Here is a 19,233-nt window from a genome sequence, read left to right on the forward strand (position 1 = left end):
AAAGTGAAGTGCATCTAGAAAACTTGACTGCTGCTGACATGCAAAACAAATTGGGATTGTTTGGTGGACTAATGAACAAAATACTAAAAGATAACTTGCTATTACCACTACCAATAGCACAGTGTATTAATACAGGGGTCCTCATGCCTTACTGCATAAATGTATTTTTGAGCGATCCCTGCAGAGTTGACAAACGTACAGAAATTCTCCACAGTAGCCAAATCCCCCAGTACAACACAGATCCTTTGAAAGTTGAAAGCCTCAAGAAGACAGCGAAAAGGGGAAGAAGACATGCAATCTTTACAACCCACAATCAACTCTGATGCATTCAGAGAACAGACACAACCAGTCATCTCAGGCCAAATGGAACATCCCAAAGCACATGGAAATAGGCCACAAGAGCTCGAACAGACTGCAGACGAGGGTAGAATAAAGATTTGCTGCTCCACATAGAGATACAAGAGAGACGGGCTAGGGCCAGGCTTCTAACAGCTCCGGATTCAAATATACAACTAATCATCTTCAGTCTGAACTGAATCAGGTGTATTGCTGCAGAGGCTGGAACGAAAGCTTGCCCACCCAGTAGGACTTTTCACACTACTGAGCTGAACCGAGCTGTCCCGCGCTGGCCTGGTTACACAGTGTGGTAATAAAACATCAGAGCCAGCGCAATTTGACTAGGGTTGGCAGAATAGTGTGAAAAGGGAACAGGTACGGGAGTTGTAGACTAGTGGGCTGGGCTAGAGCGGAGAGACAGTACTGTAGGCTGGGCAGACTCACTGGAAGCCCTGCATGTTGTGGGCTCGCAGCAGGCTGTAGAAGTTAATTTGGGAGCTCTCCCCGGCCGTGGTGGCCAGCTCCTCCTTGCCCTCGCGGATCATGGTGCGCTTCAGGAGGCCGGAGCACTTCAGAGCCAGCTCCAGAGCATCCATCCAACAACGGCCTGGTGGAGAGGAGACAGGGGTGTTGAGAGGCTACACTATACAGTCCTACACATGTAGCACATAAGGAATGAGCAAACGCATACAGATAACCACACCCACATGGAAGAACAGAAAACACTTGCATGCACATACACACACAAACAAGCCCACACTAACAGACACAGCACGGATTGCAGACACTAAAACATTCAATCATATAAACACAAATTGGTGGAAAAATATATTGAACAAATCTGAAAACATATCCTATCTCTTACCGTCTGACTCAGAGGTGGCGCGGAAGATGAGGTGGCTGCCGGGTAATGGCTGTGTGATGGAACCCACCGCCTCCCCTTTAGGACCCTGACACACGGAGAGAGAGAAGGAGAGAGAGAAGGAGAGAGAGAGGAGGGAAAGAGAGAGAGAGGGTTTGGTAAACATCCACTCTGTAACATTATACAACCACAATGTCACTGACAGCTATCACCAAGGCCAAAGCCCATGGGAAGGTGTGTGTGTGTGTGTGTGTGTGACTGTGTGTGTGTGTCCAGCTGAACATGACTCATCACATTCCCCAACGGTGAAATAATGGGTCCTGTTGGCAAGTCCCATTGATGACACTGATGTCCAGTTTGGCCGTGCAATAGGGAGGGTGCTTTGTTTAACAATCCTTTTATTGTTTGGTTGGAGGGGCATTCATATGGCGTGCATGCATCCTAAAAGAACCATATTCCCTTTAAGTGCACTACTTTTGACTAGGGCCCATAGTTATTATACAGTGGTAAGTGGGTGTGACATCTGTAGTGCCGTGCCTACTCAAGACAAAGGGTTTAGGGCAGGGTTCCCCAACTGGCCGCCCGCGGCTGGTTTTATTTGGCCCCCTCAAGTTTTCTGGGACAAAATTATTATTATATTATTTTTTTCCATTGTTGGACATAAAATACTGCAAAAACACCAGAAAATCTGCTCTAATTGATTTAAATTTTGGAAATCTTTTCTCAAGTATTCCCACGCATAATAGACAGATGTGATCATATACAAATGTTGGCAAGGTTTGAAATTATTATGTTTTAGTCAAATATGATATCTGTTTGGGCTTCTTGCGGTCAATTTGCAGTCTACAAATTATTTGTAATTTGGTTTAGGGGGTATCGTTATACTGTCACTACTACCCTCACAACAGACTTACATGAAGAAGAAACACCGTAAAGTGCTGTCGCTCTAACTGAGATTTGAACTGTGACAATTTCATACAGAGATGAACCCAATGTGATAATGCAGGTAAAACATGCAACAGTTATTATTTGAAATGTGAAGAACCTTCAGCTAGACAATTTCAATGCTAATTGTGTGCATCATTATGCTAACATTCTTATTGACAGGGGAGGAAGGGGGGACAAATAAAATATCGAATTGTATTTAATTGAAATGAAAGAACCAGATGATAATTTTGACCAGGATGTGGATGTGAAGGCTGATGCACGTCTGGCTAATCAAAGGTTTTATCTTGTGGTAATTGAATAGTCTGAGTACCAGTCTCTTTAGCTAACATTCCACTCCTTGCCTTTGACAAAGAGATTGGCCTTTCAGCAATCTCAACGTTCAATATGCACTGGAGTTACTCATCGATGGGTTAGCTGACAACGTCACGAAAGCAATGGGCACGCTTCAACGGCGTAGAAGGCCGTGTGTTGTTGTGATTCTGGATGGCCAGATAGCTAGCAACAATGACAAGAAACTACCATGTGGGGAATCGTAAGTGACTCGTTTCAGCTAGTTTCATCTTGTTCTTGATAGCATGTCTTGTTTTGAGGTGTTTTGACTGATTTCATGTCAATGCTAATATGGCACAAATTCGCTAGTTAGCTAACCAACAACTGCAACGATGTATTTGAGAGGCAACAAGTGCTCATTGTGCAAATTAATTTATGTTTTCAATAAACATTTGTGACGAAATATAGTTTACATGTTGTCGACAAGCTAAGCCAACCACGCTGTTTTGCCCCATAGTTGCGCACGCGTCGGTTTTGTTGCTAAACAACCAACCCCTCTATTGGTTGATGGAAATAACATTTTCCAAGAAAACATGTGGAGCCTCGAAAATAGAATTAGAATTGATAACAAAGTCAAAAACAAACATTTAGCTGTTAGCTAGGCAAGTTGTTGTATTTTGAGGCTTAAAATATGACGTTTTGTGCTTGGAATTGCAGTATGTATTTAGTTTGGAGAATTCAAACGTGAGCTAGCAACTTTTGACAGACTGATTTCATCTGGACAAACAAAAAACGGTTGCTTAGTAACCGGATAGCAACCGGATACCAATGCGGATAGCTGTGAGGGTGATCTAATCAGGTTCAACTCCTCTGATCTCCTCGAGCTCATTGATGATAGAATGTTAATATTTTAAGATGGCAGAAAAGCCAGTCTCTTTGGCATGTGACATGGAGTAGGGAGAGGATTAGCTAAAGAGACTGGTACCCAGGCTAGTAATTTAATGATGTCTGAACAAAAATGTACTTAGGCAGTATTATACCACAGTATTATACCAGTGTGCAGACAGATTTATATTTTTGTTCTACATTATCCTGTCTGATCCAGCACCTGGGACAAGTGGCTTTTATGGATGTGTTTATGGATGTGCACATACCACTCCACTAAATTAAATGATGTCTCCCCTACCTAAGGACATAGTGCATGTCTGAACTGTCTCAACTCCTATCTGACTAGAAACTCCATCGCTCCCAATCTCATCATTATTATCATCTGAAGCTGTGGAAGCCATTGCCCAAGAGTGCCAGGTCACCTTGAATACGTTTTCGTTGTTTTTAAAGCGACTTTGAGACGCTGTTTGTAATGAAAAGCTCTGTATAAAATAAATACATTATTAATATTATTATTACCTTGACTGCCCAGATGGACTGCTCCAGCGGGTGGAATAGTTTGAAACAGAAGCCATCCTTCTTTGAGGGTCTCTCGATGAGCTCGCAGGCGTTGAGCAGCACCGTGCCCACCCACTGGCCGTTCTTATGGGTCTTGTAGATGAGCAGAACCCCTGGCTTCAGCACACACCACAGCTTGGTCCAGCTCTTCAGAGTACCCCGGATCTGAGGTGCAGGCACATGGACAAACACACACACTCAGACATAGAATACACTAAATATCATAATATCTAATAAACTATTGGAATTGTGAAAATGTTCAAATATATATATATATATATATATATATATATATATATATATATATATATATACAGTGGGGAAAAAAAGTATTTAGTCAGCCACCAATTGTGCAAGTTCTCCCACTTAAAAAGATGAGAGAGGCCTGTAATTTTCATCATAGGTACACGTCAACTATGACAGACAAAATGAGATTTTTTTTTCCAGAAAATCACATTGTAGGATTTTTAATGAATTTATTGGCATATGATGGTGGAAAATAAGTATTTGGTCAATAACAAAAGTTTCTCAATACTTTGTTATATACCCTTTGTTGGCAATGACACAGGTCAAACGTTTTCTGTAAGTCTTCACAAGGTTTTCACACACTGTTGCTGGTATTTTGGCCCATTCCTCCATGCAGATCTCCTCTAGAGCAGTGATGTTTTGGGGCTGTCGCTGGGCAACACAGACTTTCAACTCCCTCCAAAGATTTTCTATGGGGTTGAGATCTGGAGACTGGCTAGGCCACTCCAGGACCGTGAAATGCTTCTTACGAAGCCACTCCTTCGTTGCCCGGGCGGTGTGTTTGGGATCATTGTCATGCTGAAAGACCCAGCCACGTTTCATCTTCAATGCCCTTGCTGATGGAAGGAGGGTTTCACTCAAAATCTCACGATACATGGCCCCATTCATTCTTTCCTTTACACGGATCAGTCGTCCTGGTCCCTTTGCAGAAAAACAGCCCCAAAGCATGATGTTTCCAACCCCATGCTTCACAGTAGGTATGGTGTTCTTTGGATGCAACTCAGCATTCTTTGTCCTCCAAACATGACGAGTTGAGTTTTTACCAAAAAGTTATATTTTAGTTTCATCTGACCATATGACATTCTCCCAATCCTCTTCTGGATCATCCAAATGCACTTCAGACGGGCCTGGACATGTACTGGCTTAAGCAGGGGGACACGTCTCGCACTGCAGGATTTGAGTCCCAGGCGGCGTAGTGTGTTACTGATGGTTGGCTTTGTTACTTTGGTCCCAGCTCTCTGCAGGTCATTCACTAGGTCCCCCCGTGTGGTTCTGGGATTTTTGCTCACCGTTCTTGTGATCATTTTGACCCCATGGGGTGAGATCTTGCGTGGAGCCCCAGATCGAGGGAGATTATCAGTGGTCTTGTATGTCTTCCATTTCCTAATAATTGCTCCCACAGTTGATTTCTTCAAACCAAGCTGCTTACCTATTGCAGATTCAGTCTTCCCAGCCTGGTGCAGGTCTACAATTTTGTTTTTGGTGTCCTTTGACAGCTCTTTGGTCTTGGCCATTGTGAAGTTTGGAGTGTGACTGTTTGAGGTTGTGGACAGGTGTATTTTATACTGATAACAAGTTCAAACAGGTGCCATTAATACAGGTAACGAGTGGAGGACAGAGGAGCCTCTTAAAGAAGAAGTTACAGGTCTGTGAGAGCCAGAAATCTTGCTTGTTTGTAGGTGACCAAATACTTATTTTCCACCATAATTTGCAAATAAATTCATTAAAAATCCTACAATGGGATTTTCTGGATTTTTTTTCCTCAATTTGTCTGTCATAGTTGACGTGTACCTATGATGAAAATTACAGGCCTCTCTCATCTTTTTAAGTGGGAGAACTTGCACAATTGGTGGCTGACTAAATACTTTTTTCCCCCACTGTATATATTTTTTTTTTTGGGGGGGGATAAACTTCTATAAACAAGGGCAGTTTCTGGAGAAACTTCAGCAGATTATAGCATAATCTTATGGCTTTATAGTTTGTTGCTTGTACAGTAATATTCTAGTAATTGCAGCACATGGCCCACGTCGTGTACAGTCCAAAAACAAAAAGCAGGGGCATGTCGAACCTTGAGCCAGTCAGCCATGACAATAACAGAGGGGTCTGTGATGGTGCTGAGGAGCTCCTTGGTGGCTCTCTTCTTCTCCTCACGGTAGTTCTTCTTCTGTACCTACAGGGGCCACACACAAACATCATGCTACAGTGTTTCCCCTAGCTGTACCTGCAGGGGCCACACACAAACATCATGCTACAGTGTTTCCCCTAGCTGAACCTGCAGGGGCCACATACAAACATCATGCTACAGTGTTTCCCCTAACTGAATCAGCAGGGGCCACACATAAACATCATGCTACAGTGTTTCCCCTAGCTGTACCTGCAGGGGCCACACAAACATCATGCTACAGTGTTTCCCCTAGCTGTACCTGCAGGGGCCACACACAAACATCATGCTAGTGTTTCCCCGAACCTCTAGCGTCCTGTCCAGGGGGGTGTACATCAAGCTGCCTCACGCTACAGAAACAGGCTCCTGCCCCAAGGGACGTTCTGACTCTTACAAAGCTACTTACTATAAGATCATCCTTAGGCTGGTCTCTGCTGTTAGTCTCCCTACATACCTTGAGCGACTCCTTCTTGGTGAGCTTGTTCCCGGATGCCGAGACATCCTTGTCGGAGCCATTGTAGAGCTTGGACTCGGACTGTGGAGACATGGAGGAGAAAGTGAGCTTATAGCCGGCTGGGAATGGCTCACTAGTACCCTGCTAACCTGTGAGACCAACAGTTTCCATCTGGTCACATTAGGACAGAAGTCTTACTATATTCATGGATGTGATGAGCATGTCGGGAGCTGTCTGGCTCAAAATGGGGAACTGTCTGGCTCAAACTGGGGAGCTGTCTGGCTCAAAATGGGGAGCTGTCTGGCTCAAAATGGGGAGCTGTCTGGCTCAAAATGGGGAGCTGTCTGGCTCAAAATGGGGTGGGTGGGTGCTACACCCTGGTGGGTGTATTGGCGGATGGATGAGGTGAGTTTCTCTTACTATGTAAAGCACTTTGAGTCCCTAGGAAACCATTATTCACATCCAATAGACTACTGTATTAGAGATGGCTGGGCACCACTCAAACTTTAGCACCAGTCATATATTGATGTCAATGGAGCATTTATGCAAACATTCTAGGTACACACACTCATCTGGCCCTACCTTATGCCCTGCTCAGTCTGGCAAGCCCTTTGTTTAGTCCCGCGATTGCTTGGCTAACGCTAATGAAGGAGGTGGATTCTACACAGGCATGACTCTTAGCTGAACCCAGGGCCTAATATAGTTCCATTAGGATTGAGTAGACAGAGAGCACGGTGAGAGTTTCATGAGGCAGGGCCACTTAACGCATCAGACAACACAGGTAGGGGGAGGGGGGGAACGGAGAGGACTGGAGTAAAGAGGAGAGGAGTATTCTAACACCTACCATCCAAACTCTAAATTCAACAGCAGCGCCTAACATTGGGTAAACAGCTCCACTCTCTCACTCTCTCTTTGTCTGTCTGACTGACTGACTGACTGATTGGTCTAGTTATTTTCTGTTCTGTCTGAATTTTGTACATTTATGTGGAACTCATTTGAAAACAAGAACAGAAAAGGTTTGGTTGAAAATGTTGAGGACTACCTTGATTAGGTACTGTATTAAGGTGGGACGTGCCGCTGCAGGTTTTGAAGACTACAAATCAACCCAAAGTTTTAAAGAAGTTCATCAAAGTTTTCAGTGGAGGATTAAACTGAGGACAGTGAAGAACCATCAAAAACTTGTCTCAGTTGATAGCTTTGAAGATCGTTACACAGCACGTCTTTCAACTATCTAGTCACCCTTGGCAGCGGCATTTGATTAGCCTACGTGGGGTGCTCATGATATGCACGCTGCATCAAAACCCAAGCACTGCTAACTCAACACGGTGTCTTGAGGCAAAGAGAGTGAGAGATGTTAACTCTGGAGAGGTCCAGCGCTAAAATCCACAGAGATAAAGCCACTACAATAATATCCACCTGGTCCTCAGACATCTTCTTCATAACATCAAAATAAAGAGATGACAATATACTGAGCTTAGTCCAAACATTCCTTGTTCGAGATATGATTTTGATTAGGCACAATGTAAACCTTTATTTCTGGCTGGTGTATGTGTTTTGTTAATGTCCTGTGTTGTGGTTGTCTATAGGTACACTACTGTTCAAAAGTTTGGGGTCACTTAGAAATGTCCTTGTTTTCGAAAAAAAATCATTTTTTTGTCCATTAAAATAACATCAAATTGATCAGAAATACAGTGTAGACTTTGTTAATGTTGTAAATGGCTATTGTAGCTGGAAACGGCTGATTTTTTTAATGGAATACCTACATAGGCATACAGAGGCCCATTATCAGCAACCATCAGTCCTGTGTTCCAATGGCACGTTGTGTTTGCTAATCCAAGTTTATCATTTTAAAAGGATAATTGATCATTAGAAAACCCTTTTGCAATTATGTTAGCACAGCTGAAAACGGTTAAAGATTAAAGAAGCAATAAAACTGGCCTTCTTGAGACTAGTTGAGTATCTGGAGCATCAGCAACTGTGGGTTCGATTACAGGCTCAAAATGGCCAGAAACAAATAAATGTATTCTGAAACTCATCAGTCTATTCTTGTTCTGAGAAATGAAGGCTATTCCATGTGAGAAATTGCCAAGAAACTGAAGATCTCGTACAACGCTGTGTACTACTTCCTTCACAGAACAGCACAAACTGTCTCTAACCAGAATAGAAAGAGGAGTGGGAGGCCCCGGTGCACAACTGAGCAACAGGACAAATACATTAGAGTGTCTAGTTTGAGAAACAGACGCCTCACGGGTCCTCAACTGGCAGCTTCATTAAATAGTACCCGCAAAACACCAGTCTCAACGTCAACAGTGAAGAGGCGACTGCGGGATGCTGACCTTCTAGGCAGAGTCTTAAAGAAAAAGCCATATCTCAGACTGGCCAATAAAAATAAACAATTAAGATGGGCAAAAGAACACAGATACTGGACAGAGGAAGATTGGAAAAAAGTGTTATGGACAGACGAATCGAAGTTTGAGGTGTTCGGATCACAAAGAAGAACATTTGTGAGACGCAGATTAAATGAAAAGATGCTGGAGGAGTGCTTGATGCCATCTGTCAAGCATGGTGGAGGCAATGTGATGGTCTGGGGGTGCTTTGGTGGTGGTAAAGTGGGAGATTTGTACAGGGTAAAAGGGATCTTGAAGAAGGAAGGCTATCACTCCATTTTGAAATGCCATGCCATACCCTGTGGACGGCGCTTGATTGGAGCCAATTTCCTCCTACAACAGGACAATGACCCAAAGCACAGCTCCAAACTATGCAAGAACTATTTAGGGAAGAAGCAGTCAGCTGGTATTCTGTCTATAATGGAGTGGCCAGCACAGTCACCGGATCTCAACCCTATTGAGCTGTTGTGGGAGCAGCTTGACCGTATGGTATGTAAATGCCTATCAAGCCAATCCAATTTGTGGGAGGTGCTTCAGGAAGCATGGGGTGAAATCTCTTCAGATTACCTCAACAAATTGACAACTAGAATGCCAAAGGTCTGCAAGGCTTTAATTAATGCAAATGGAGGATTCTTTGACGAAAGCAAAGTTTGAAGGACACAATTATTATTTCTATTAAAAATAATTATTTCTAACCTTGTCATTGACTACATTTCCTATTCATTTTGCTATATTTCCTATTCAAACTCATTTCATGTATGTTTTCATGGAAAACAAGGACATTTCTAAGTGACCCCAAACTTTTGAATGGTAGTGTATGTCTGTCTGTCTGTCTTTATGTCTATAGGTATGTCTGTCTGTATTTATGCTGTCACTGTTTTATTATTGGAAAAACATAATAGAAACAAAATAAAAACGCGGCTTTATTCAAATCCCAGTCCAATCCCAACAACACTGGCGTGACTCAGAAGACAACTCCCTCTTGGCCTGGGGTGCTCTATAGGTCTAAGCCGCTGCCTATGGAACAAATATACTGCTGCAGCATGGGTTCAAATCCAGCCCTCTGCTATTTCAGCACACTCTCCTCTCTTTCTCTCTCCTATTCAATAAAATACAATAGAAATACGAGGACTCCCCCACCCCTATAAAAAAGAAAACAACTCACTCCAATCCTCTCTACATCAGTAATGATAGCATGGCATAACAGGCTTGATATGTATGAACTTAGCTGAGGCCTGATTAGAGTTGCAAAAGTCAGGCAAAAAATAAATGAATTTTCCAGAAATCAGCAGGGAATAGGCAAGAAATCCACCAACCAGGATTTCTAGAAAAACTGGGATTTTTGGGAAAGTAACCAGAATTTTGAAACCCTAGGCCTTAGTTCTCATTGGAAATTGAACATGGCATTCTGTTGAGAGAGGCCTGGTCTGGAATGGTTGGGTTTCTGTGTTTGATGTACATGTGATTAATAATGAATGAAGCTCTCACCCATGGCGAGGTTGAAGTTGTTGGCTTGTTCTTTTACAGTAACTCCCTAACTCTCTGGTCTCATTAGAACTATGTCTTACACACTGAAATGGGATTTCATCAGCACCCTCCCTGACCCCCTTTCCTACAACTTCTGCTGCTTGTTCATATAGAATCAATGGTAGAGCATGAAGCTTTAATGGTTGGGGACTTTGGCCATAGAGAGAAAGTCGATTTTAAAAGTTTCTGCTTCAGAGAGAGTGGATGGGTATGTTTTCTGTCCTTGTACGTCCTGTAAAGAGAGAAAGGAGAGAAGAGCTGGGAGAGGAGAGGAAGTTTGGGGTGTATTTTTGGACCGTACCTTGCTCTTGGATATGGAGTGAGAGGAGTCCTCTTTCGGAGGCAGGGAATCTTCTTTCCCCCGGTCGAAACCTGAAAAGAGAGAAACCAATCAGCACGAATGTCCTCCATGTGTACCTGAAGCACTGAAATGGTGTAGGGTGAAGTTGCCCCTAGACGCTGATCTTGGGTCAGTTTTGCATTTCCCCCACAAATGGTTAAGGTTCGGATTGGGGGAGGGGAAGCTGATCCTAGATCTGTACCTAGGGGAAACTTTACCCCAGAGCCACCTAACACCGTCCGTCGGCTTCTAGCATTTTGTAATGAGCGCACAGGCAGGAAGGACAGTCACAGAGGCACACAGTTATAGATTGATAATATCATTTGGATTAGTGATGGGGAAAAAATGTATAGTTACATATCACAATATTATTCGACATTTGACTCAAAGTAGCAAGCCTTTGACTCAAAATAGTGCTACTGTAGGAAGAGATAGCTAGCGCTAGTTGGCTGTACCTGCGCCAAAACTTCAGTATTACTTTTCAGCACTTTTATTTCCCTGACCAATCAAAACTCATTTTCTCATGCTCTCTCTTGTCTCTGCAGCAGACATACGGTGAGCAATATGTTCAGAACATCAAATAGCAATAAAATCACAGTATCGAATCGCAATACATATAGAATCGCAATACATATAGAATCGTGAGAATCGCAATACATACAGAATCGTGAGAATCGCAATACATATAGAATTGTGAGAATCGTGAGTATTTGCACATAAGTATCAAATCAAATCAAATGCGCCGAATACAATTGGTGTAGACTTTACAGTGAATTGCTTGCTTACGACCCTTTCCCAACGATGCAGAGTTTAAAAATTATAATAATAAAGAAATACACAAGAATGGAGCTATATACAGGGAGTACCAGTACCAGATCAATGTGGAGCTATATACAGGGAGTACCAGTACCAGATCAATGTGGGGCTATATACAGGGAGTACCAGTGCCAGATCAATGTGGAGCTATATACAGGGAGTACCAGTACCAGATCAATGTGGAGCTATATACAGGGAGTACCAGTACCAGATCAATGTGGAGCTATATACAGGGAGTACCAGTACCAGATCAATGTGGAGCTATATACAGGGAGTACCAGTACCAGATCGATGTGGAGCTATATACAGGGAGTACCAGTACCAGATCAATGTGGAGCTATATACAGGGAGTACCAGTACCAGATCAATGTGGAGCTATATACAGGGAGTACCAGTACCAGATCAATGTGGAGCTATATACAGGGAGTACCAGTACCAGATCAATGTGGAGCTATATACAGGGAGTACCAGTACCAGATCAATGTGGAGCTATACAGTTGAAGTCGGAAGTATACATACACATTTACATTACATTTACATTTACGTAATTTAGCAGACGCTCTTATCCAGAGCGACTTACAAATTGGTGCATTCACCTTATAGCCAGTGGGATAACCACTTTACAATAGGTATTCCTTAAAGAGGTGGGGTTTCAAGTGTCTCCAGAAGGTGGTGAGTGACTCCGCTGTCCTGGCGTCGTGAGGGAGCTTGTTCCACCATTGGGGTGCCAGAGCAGCGAACAGTTTTGACTGGGCTGAGCGGGAACTGTGCTTCCGCAGAGCTAGGGGGGCCAGCAGGCCAGAGGTGGATGAACGCAATGCCCTCGTTTGGGTGTAGGGACTGATCAGAGCCTGAAGGTACGGAGGTGCCGTTCCCCTCACAGCTCCGTAGGCAAGCACCATGGTCTTGTAGCAGATGCGAGCTTCAACTGGAAGCCAGTGAAGCCAGTGGAGTGTGCGGAGGAGCGGGGTGACGTGAGAGAACTTGGGAAGGTTGAACACCAGACGGGCTGTGGCATTCTGGATGAGTTGTAGGGGTTTAATGGCACAGGCAGGGAGCCCAGCCAACAGCGAGTTGCAGTAATCCAGACGGGAGATGACAAGTGCCTGGATTAGGACCTGTGCCGCTTCCTGTGTAAGGCAGGGTCGTACTCTCCGAATGTTGTAGAGCATGAACCTACAGGATCGGGTCACCGCCTTGATGTTAGCGGAGAACGACAGGGTGTTGTCCAGGGTCACGCCAAGGCTCTTCGCACTCTGGGAGGAGGACACAACAGAGTTGTAAACCGTGATGGCGAGATCATGGAACGGGCAGTCCTTCCCCGGGAGGAAGAGCAGCTCCGTCTTGCCGAGGTTCAGCTTGACACCTTAGCCAAATACATTTAAACTCAGTTTTTCACAATTCCTGACATTAATCCTAGTAAAAATTCCCTGTCTTAGGTCAATTAGGATCACCACTTTATTTTAAGAATGTGAAATGTCAGAATAATAGTAGAGAGAATGATTTATTTCAGCTTATATTTCTTTCATCACATTCCCAGTGGGTCAGAAGTTTACATACACTCAATTAGTATTTGGTAGCATTGCCTTTAAATTGTTTAACTTGGGTCAAACGTTTCGGGTAGCCTTCCACAAACTTCCCACAATAAGTTGGGTGAATATTGGCCCATTCCACCTGACAGAGATGGTGTAACTGAGTCAGGTTTGTAGGCCTCCTTGCTCGCACACGCTTTTTCAGTTCTGTCCACACATTTTCTATAGGATTGAGGTCAGGGCATTGTGATGGCCACTCCAATACCTTGACTTTGTTGTCCTTAAGCTATTTTGCCACAACTTTGGAAGTATGCTTGGGGTCGTTGTCCATTTGGAAGACCCATTTGCGACCAAGCTTTAACTTCCTGACTGATGTCTTGAGATGTTGCTTCAATATATCCACATAATCTTCCTTCCTCATGATGCCATCTATTTTGTGAAGTGCACCAGTCCCTCCTGCAGCAAAGGACCCCCACAGCATGATGCTGCCACCCCCGTGCTTCACGGTTGGGATGGTGTTCTTCGGCTTGCAAGCAACCCCCTTTTTCCTCCAAACATAACGATGGTCATTATGGCCAAACAGTTATATTTTTGTTTCATCAGACCAGAGGACATTTCTCCAAAAAGTACAATCTTTGTCCCCATGTGCAGTTAAAACCGTAGTCTGGCTTTTTTATGGCGGTTTTGGAGCAGTGGCTTCTTCCTTGCTGAGCGGCCTTTCAGGTTATGTCGATATAGGAGTCGTTTTACTGTGGATATAGATACTTTTGTACCTGTTTCCTCCAGCATCTTCACAAGGTCCTTTGCTGCTGTTCTGGGATTGATTTGCACTTTTCGCACCAAAGTACGTTAATTTCTAGGAGACAGAACATGTCTCCTTCCTGAGCAGTATGACGGCTGCGTGTTCCCATGGCGTTTATACTTGCGTACTATTGTTTGTACAGATGAACGTGGTACCTTCAGGCGTTTGGAAATTGCTCCCAAGGACGAACCAGACTTGGGAAGGTCTACAATTTGTTTTCTGAGGTCTTGGCTGATTTCTTTTGATTTTCCCATGACGTCAAGCAAAGAGGCACTGAGTTTGAAGGTAGGCCTTGAAATACATCCACAGGTTTTATTTTTTATTTCACCTTTATTTAACCAGGTAAGCCAGTTGAGAACAAGTTCTCATTTACAACTGCGACCTGGCCAAGATAAAGCAAAGTAGTGCGATAAAAACAACAACACAGAGTTACATATGGGGTAAAACAAAACATAAAGTCAAAAATACAACAGAAAATATATATACAGTGGGGGAAAAAAGTATTTAGTCAGCCACCAATTGTGCAAGTTCTCCCACTTAAAAAGATGAGAGGCCTGTAATTTTCATCATAGTTACACATCAACTATGACAGACCTGTAACTTCTTCTTTAAGAGGCTCCTCTGAGTGTCACCCCCTTTGAAGAGGGGGATGACCGCGGCAGCTTTCCAATCTCTGGGGATCTCAGACGTTACGAAAGAGAGGTTGAACAGGCTAGTAATAGGGGTTGCGACAATTTCGGCGGCTATTTTTTTAGAAAGGGTCCAGATTGTCTAGCCCAGATGATTTGTAGGGGTCCAGATTTTGCAGCTCTTTCAGAACATCAGCTGTCTGAATTTGTGTGAAGGAGAAGCGGGGGGGGGGGGGGGGGGGGGGCATGGGCAAGTTGCAATGGAGGGTGCAGAGCTGGTGGCCGGGGTAGTGGTAGCCAGGTGGAAAGCATGGCCAGCCATAGCAAAATGCTTGTTGAAATTCTCGATTATTGTAGATTTATCGGTGGTGATAGTGTTTCCTAGCCTCAGTGCAGTAGGCAGCTGGGAGGAGGTGCTCTTATTCTCCATGGACTTTACAGTATCCCAAAACGTTTTGGAGTTAGTGCTACAGGATGCAAATTTCTGTTTGAAAAAGCTAGCCTTTGCTTTCCTAACTGCTTGTGTATATTGGTTCCTAACTTCCGTGAAAAGTTGCATATCGCGGGGGCTATTCGATGCTAATGCAGTACGCCACAGGATGTTTTTGTGCTGGTCAAGGGCAGTCAAGTCTGAGGAGAACCAGGGGCTATATCTGTTCTTAGTTCTGAATATTTTGAATGGGGCATGATTATTTAAGATTGAGAGGAAAGCACTTTTAAAGAACCAGGCATCCTCTACTGACGGAATGAGATCGATATCCATCCAGGATACCTGGGCCAGGTCAATTAGGAAGGCCTGCTCGCTAAAGTGTTTTAGGGAGCGTTTGACAGTGATGAGGGGTGGTCGTTTGACCGCGGACCCGTTACGGACGCATGCAATAAGGCAGTGATCGCGGAGATCCTGGTTGAAGACAGCGGAGGTGTATTTAGAAGGTAAGTTAGTCAGGATGATATCTATGAGGGTGCCCATGTTTACGGATTTAGGGTTGTACCTGGTAGGTTCCTTGATAATTTGTGTGAGATTGAGGGCATCTAGTTTGGATTGTAGGATGGCCGGGGTGTTAAGCATATCCCAGTTTAGGTCACAAAGCAGTACGGACTATGAGGATAGATGGGGGGCAATCAATTCACATATGGTGTCCAGGGCACAGCTGGGGGCTGAGGGGGGTCTGTAGCAAGCGGCAACAGTGAGAGACTTCTTTCTGGAAATGTGGATTTTTAGAAGTAGGAGCTCAAACTGTTTGGGCACAGACCTGGATAGTATGATAGAGCTCTGCAGGCTCTCTCTCCAGTAGATTGCAACTCCACCCCCTTTGGCAGTTCTATCTAAACGGAAAATGTTGTAGTTGGGGATGGACATTTCTGAATTTTTGGTGGCCTTCCTAAGCCAGGATTCAGACACTGCTAGAACATCAGGGTTGGCGGAGTGTGCTAACGCAGTGAATAACTCAAACTTAGGAAGGAGGCTTCTGATGTTAACGTGCAGAAAACCAAGGCTTTTACGGTTACAGAAGTGAACAAATGATAGCTCCTGGGGAGTAGGAGTGATACTGGGGGCTGCAGGGCCTGGGTTAGCCTCTACATCACCAGAGTAACAGAGGAGGACTAGAATAAGGATACGGCTAAAGGCTTTAAGAACTGGTCTTCTAGTGCGTTGGGTACAGAGAATAAAGGGGGCAGATTTCCGGGCGTTGTAGAATAGATTCAGGGCATTATGTACAGACAAGGATATGAGTACAGTGGAGGTAAACCTAAGCATTGGGTAACAATGAAAGAGATAGCATCACTGGAGGCACCGATTGAGCCGGTCTCGGCGTGTATGGGGGGTGGAACAAAGGAGCTATTTGAGGCAGTTTGAGAATGACTTGGGGTTCTATATTGATTGGAGGTACACCTCCAATTGACTCAAATGATGTCAATTAGCCTATCAGAAGCTTCTAAAGCCATGACATCATTTTCTGGAATTTTCCAAGCTGTTTAAAGGCACAGTCAACTTAGTGTATGTAAACTTCTGACCCACTGGAATTGTGATACAGTGAATTATAAGTGAAATAATCTGTCTGTAAACAATTGTTGGAAATATTACTTGTGTCATGCACAAAGTAGATGTCCTAACCGACTAGCCAAAACTATAGTTTGTTAACAAGAAATTTGTGGAGTGGTTGAAAAACAAGTTTTAATGACTCCAACCTAAGTGTATGTAAACTTCCGACTGCATATAGGGAGTACCAGTACCAAATCAATGTGGAGCTACAGTGGCTTGCGAAAGTATTCACACCCCCCTTGGCATTTGCCCTATTTTGTTGCCTTACAACCTGGAATTAAAATAGATTTTTTGGGGGTTTGTATCATTTGATTTACACAACATGCCTACCACTTTGAAGATGAACAATATTTTTTTATTGTGAAAAAAACAACAAGAAATAAGACAAAAAAACAGAACTTGAGCGTGCATAACTATTCACCCCCCCAAAGTCAATACTTTGTTGAGCCACCTTTTGCAGAAATTACAGCTGCAAGTCCCTTGGGGTATGTCTCTATAAGCTTGGCACATCTAGCCACTGGGATTGTTGCCTTTCTTCAAGGCAAAACTGCTCCAGCTCCTTCAAGTTGGATGGGTTCCGCTGGTGTACAGCAATCTTTAAGTCATACCACAGATTCTCAATTGGATTGAGGTCTGGGCTTTGACTAGGCCATTCCAAGACATTTAAATGTTTCTCCTTAAACCACTCGAGTGTTGCTTTAGCAGTATGCTTTGGGTCATTGTCCTGCTGGAAGGTGAACCTCCGTCCCAGTCTCAAATCTCTGGAAGACTGAAACAGGTTTCCCGCAAGAATTTCCCTGTATTTAGTGCCATCCATCATTCCTTCAATTTTGACCAGTTTCCCAGTCCCTGCCGATGGTGTTCTCGGGGTGATGAGAGGTGTTGGGTTTGCGCCATACATAGCATTTTCTTTGATGGCCAAAAAGCTCAATTTTAGTCTAATCTGACCAGAGTACCTTCTTCCATATGTTTGGGGAGTCTCCCACATGCCTTTTGGCATTTTTGCTTATTTTTTTCTTTAAGCAATGGCTTTTTTCTGGCCACTCTTCCGTAAAGCCCAGCTCTGTGGAGTGTACGGCTTAAAGTGGTCCTATGGACAGATACTCCAATCTCCGTTGTGGAGCTTTGCAGCTCCTTCAGGGTTATCTTTGGTCTTCTTGTTGCCTCTCTGATTAATGCCCTCCTTGCCTGGTCTGTGATTTTTGGTGGGCGGCCCTCTCTTGGCAGGTTTGTTGTGGTGCCATATTCTTTCAATTTTTTAATAATGGATTTAATGGTGCTCCGTGGGATGTTCAAAGTTTCAGATATTTTTTTATAACCCAACCCTGATCTGTACTTCTCCACAACTTTGTCCCTGACCTGTTTGGAGAGCTCCTTGGTCTTCATGGTGCCGCTTGCTTGGTGGTGCCCCTTGCTTAGTGGTGTTGCAGACTCTGGGGCCTTTCAGAACAGGTGTATATATACTGAGATCATGTGACAGATCATTTGACACTTAGATTGCACACAGGTGGACTTTATTTAACTAATTATGTGACTTCTGAAAGTAATTGGTTGCACCAGATCTTATTTAGGGGCTTCATAGCAAAGGAGGTGAATACATATGCACGCACCACATTTCCGTTATTTATTTTTTTGAATTTATTTAAACAAGTTATTTTTTTCATTTCTCTTCACCAATTTGGACTATTTTGTGTATGTCCATTACATGAAATCCAAATAAAAATCCATTTAAATTACAGGTTGTAATGCAACAAAATAGGAAAAACGCCAAGGGGGATGAATACTTTTGCTAGGCACTGTATATACAGGGAGTACCAGTACCAGATCAATGTGCAGCGGTACAAGGTATTTGGTATAGTGATAACATCATATCGTGAGGTCAGTTCCAGATCTAGTTTGGTTTATGAGTCAGGCTAAGTCCTAAATCGTACCCTATTCCCTACACACTATATAGGGAATAGGGTGCCAGATTTGAGGATGCAGATGGTACACACAGTTACATTGGTATTTGGAAAGTTACTGCACTTTCAGAGATAACATGGGATTTATCTCTCAAGGGCTAAAACCCCTCATAATAGAAACAAATAGCCGACTAATTCCTTATGTCTAAATTCTCCCACTAAGATGAAAGTAGGGAAGTTCAAGTGTGTTCACCACATGAGTGAGTTCAATCACCTGCATGTTGCACAGCAAGGGGGCTTGTGAATAATTAATTAGGGCTGCATCCCAAATGGCACCCCATTCTCTTTAGGGCCCATAGGACTCTGGGAAAATGTAGTGCACTATATAGGGAATAGGGTGCCATTTGGGATGCATCCTAGATCTTAGCAGTCTGAAAAGCAGATCAGTATGACAGCTGTCTTAAAGTGTTGTTTCTGTTTCACTGGGGTGAGATTGACAACATCTGATTGAAAATGAGCTGTGATTGACACAGCCCCCTGGTGCGAAGCCTCAATTACACACACACACACTCACACACACACACACACACACACACACACACACAGAGAAGAGAGAAATAGGACCTTGTCTGTGCCAAAGCAGATTGCCGGAACACTAACAGGAGGAACATTGCCACGATACAGAGTCAGAGAGGACGTTCTCAATCTGCTGCACTCACAGCAGCCATTAAGAGAAGAGCGAGATCCAAGG

The 19,233-nt window shown here is 43.7% G+C and overlaps 1 protein-coding gene across 3 annotated transcripts in view; it reads right to left on the reverse strand.

Annotated features, from left to right (window-relative positions):
* The window catches only part of LOC311130158 (oxysterol-binding protein-related protein 8-like), a 176,240-nt gene that overhangs the window by 20,204 nt on the left and 136,803 nt on the right, over window positions 1-19,233 (reverse strand). For all 3 annotated transcript variants that reach the window (XM_084162852.1, XM_084162851.1, XM_084162850.1), the window contains exons 6-11: window positions 10,720-10,790; window positions 6,505-6,585; window positions 5,958-6,059; window positions 3,824-4,027; window positions 1,202-1,286; window positions 781-943 (exon numbers count right to left, since the gene is read on the reverse strand). In XM_084162852.1, coding sequence (XP_084018978.1) covers window positions 781-943; window positions 1,202-1,286; window positions 3,824-4,027; window positions 5,958-6,059; window positions 6,505-6,585; window positions 10,720-10,790 — 706 coding nt within the window. The remainder of the gene's footprint in view (window positions 1-780; window positions 944-1,201; window positions 1,287-3,823; window positions 4,028-5,957; window positions 6,060-6,504; window positions 6,586-10,719; window positions 10,791-19,233) is intronic.

The sequence above is a fragment of the Coregonus lavaretus genome (assembly GCF_964263955.1).
Source record: "Coregonus lavaretus genome assembly, chromosome: 5".
Classification (NCBI taxonomy): Eukaryota; Metazoa; Chordata; class Actinopteri; order Salmoniformes; family Salmonidae; genus Coregonus; species Coregonus lavaretus.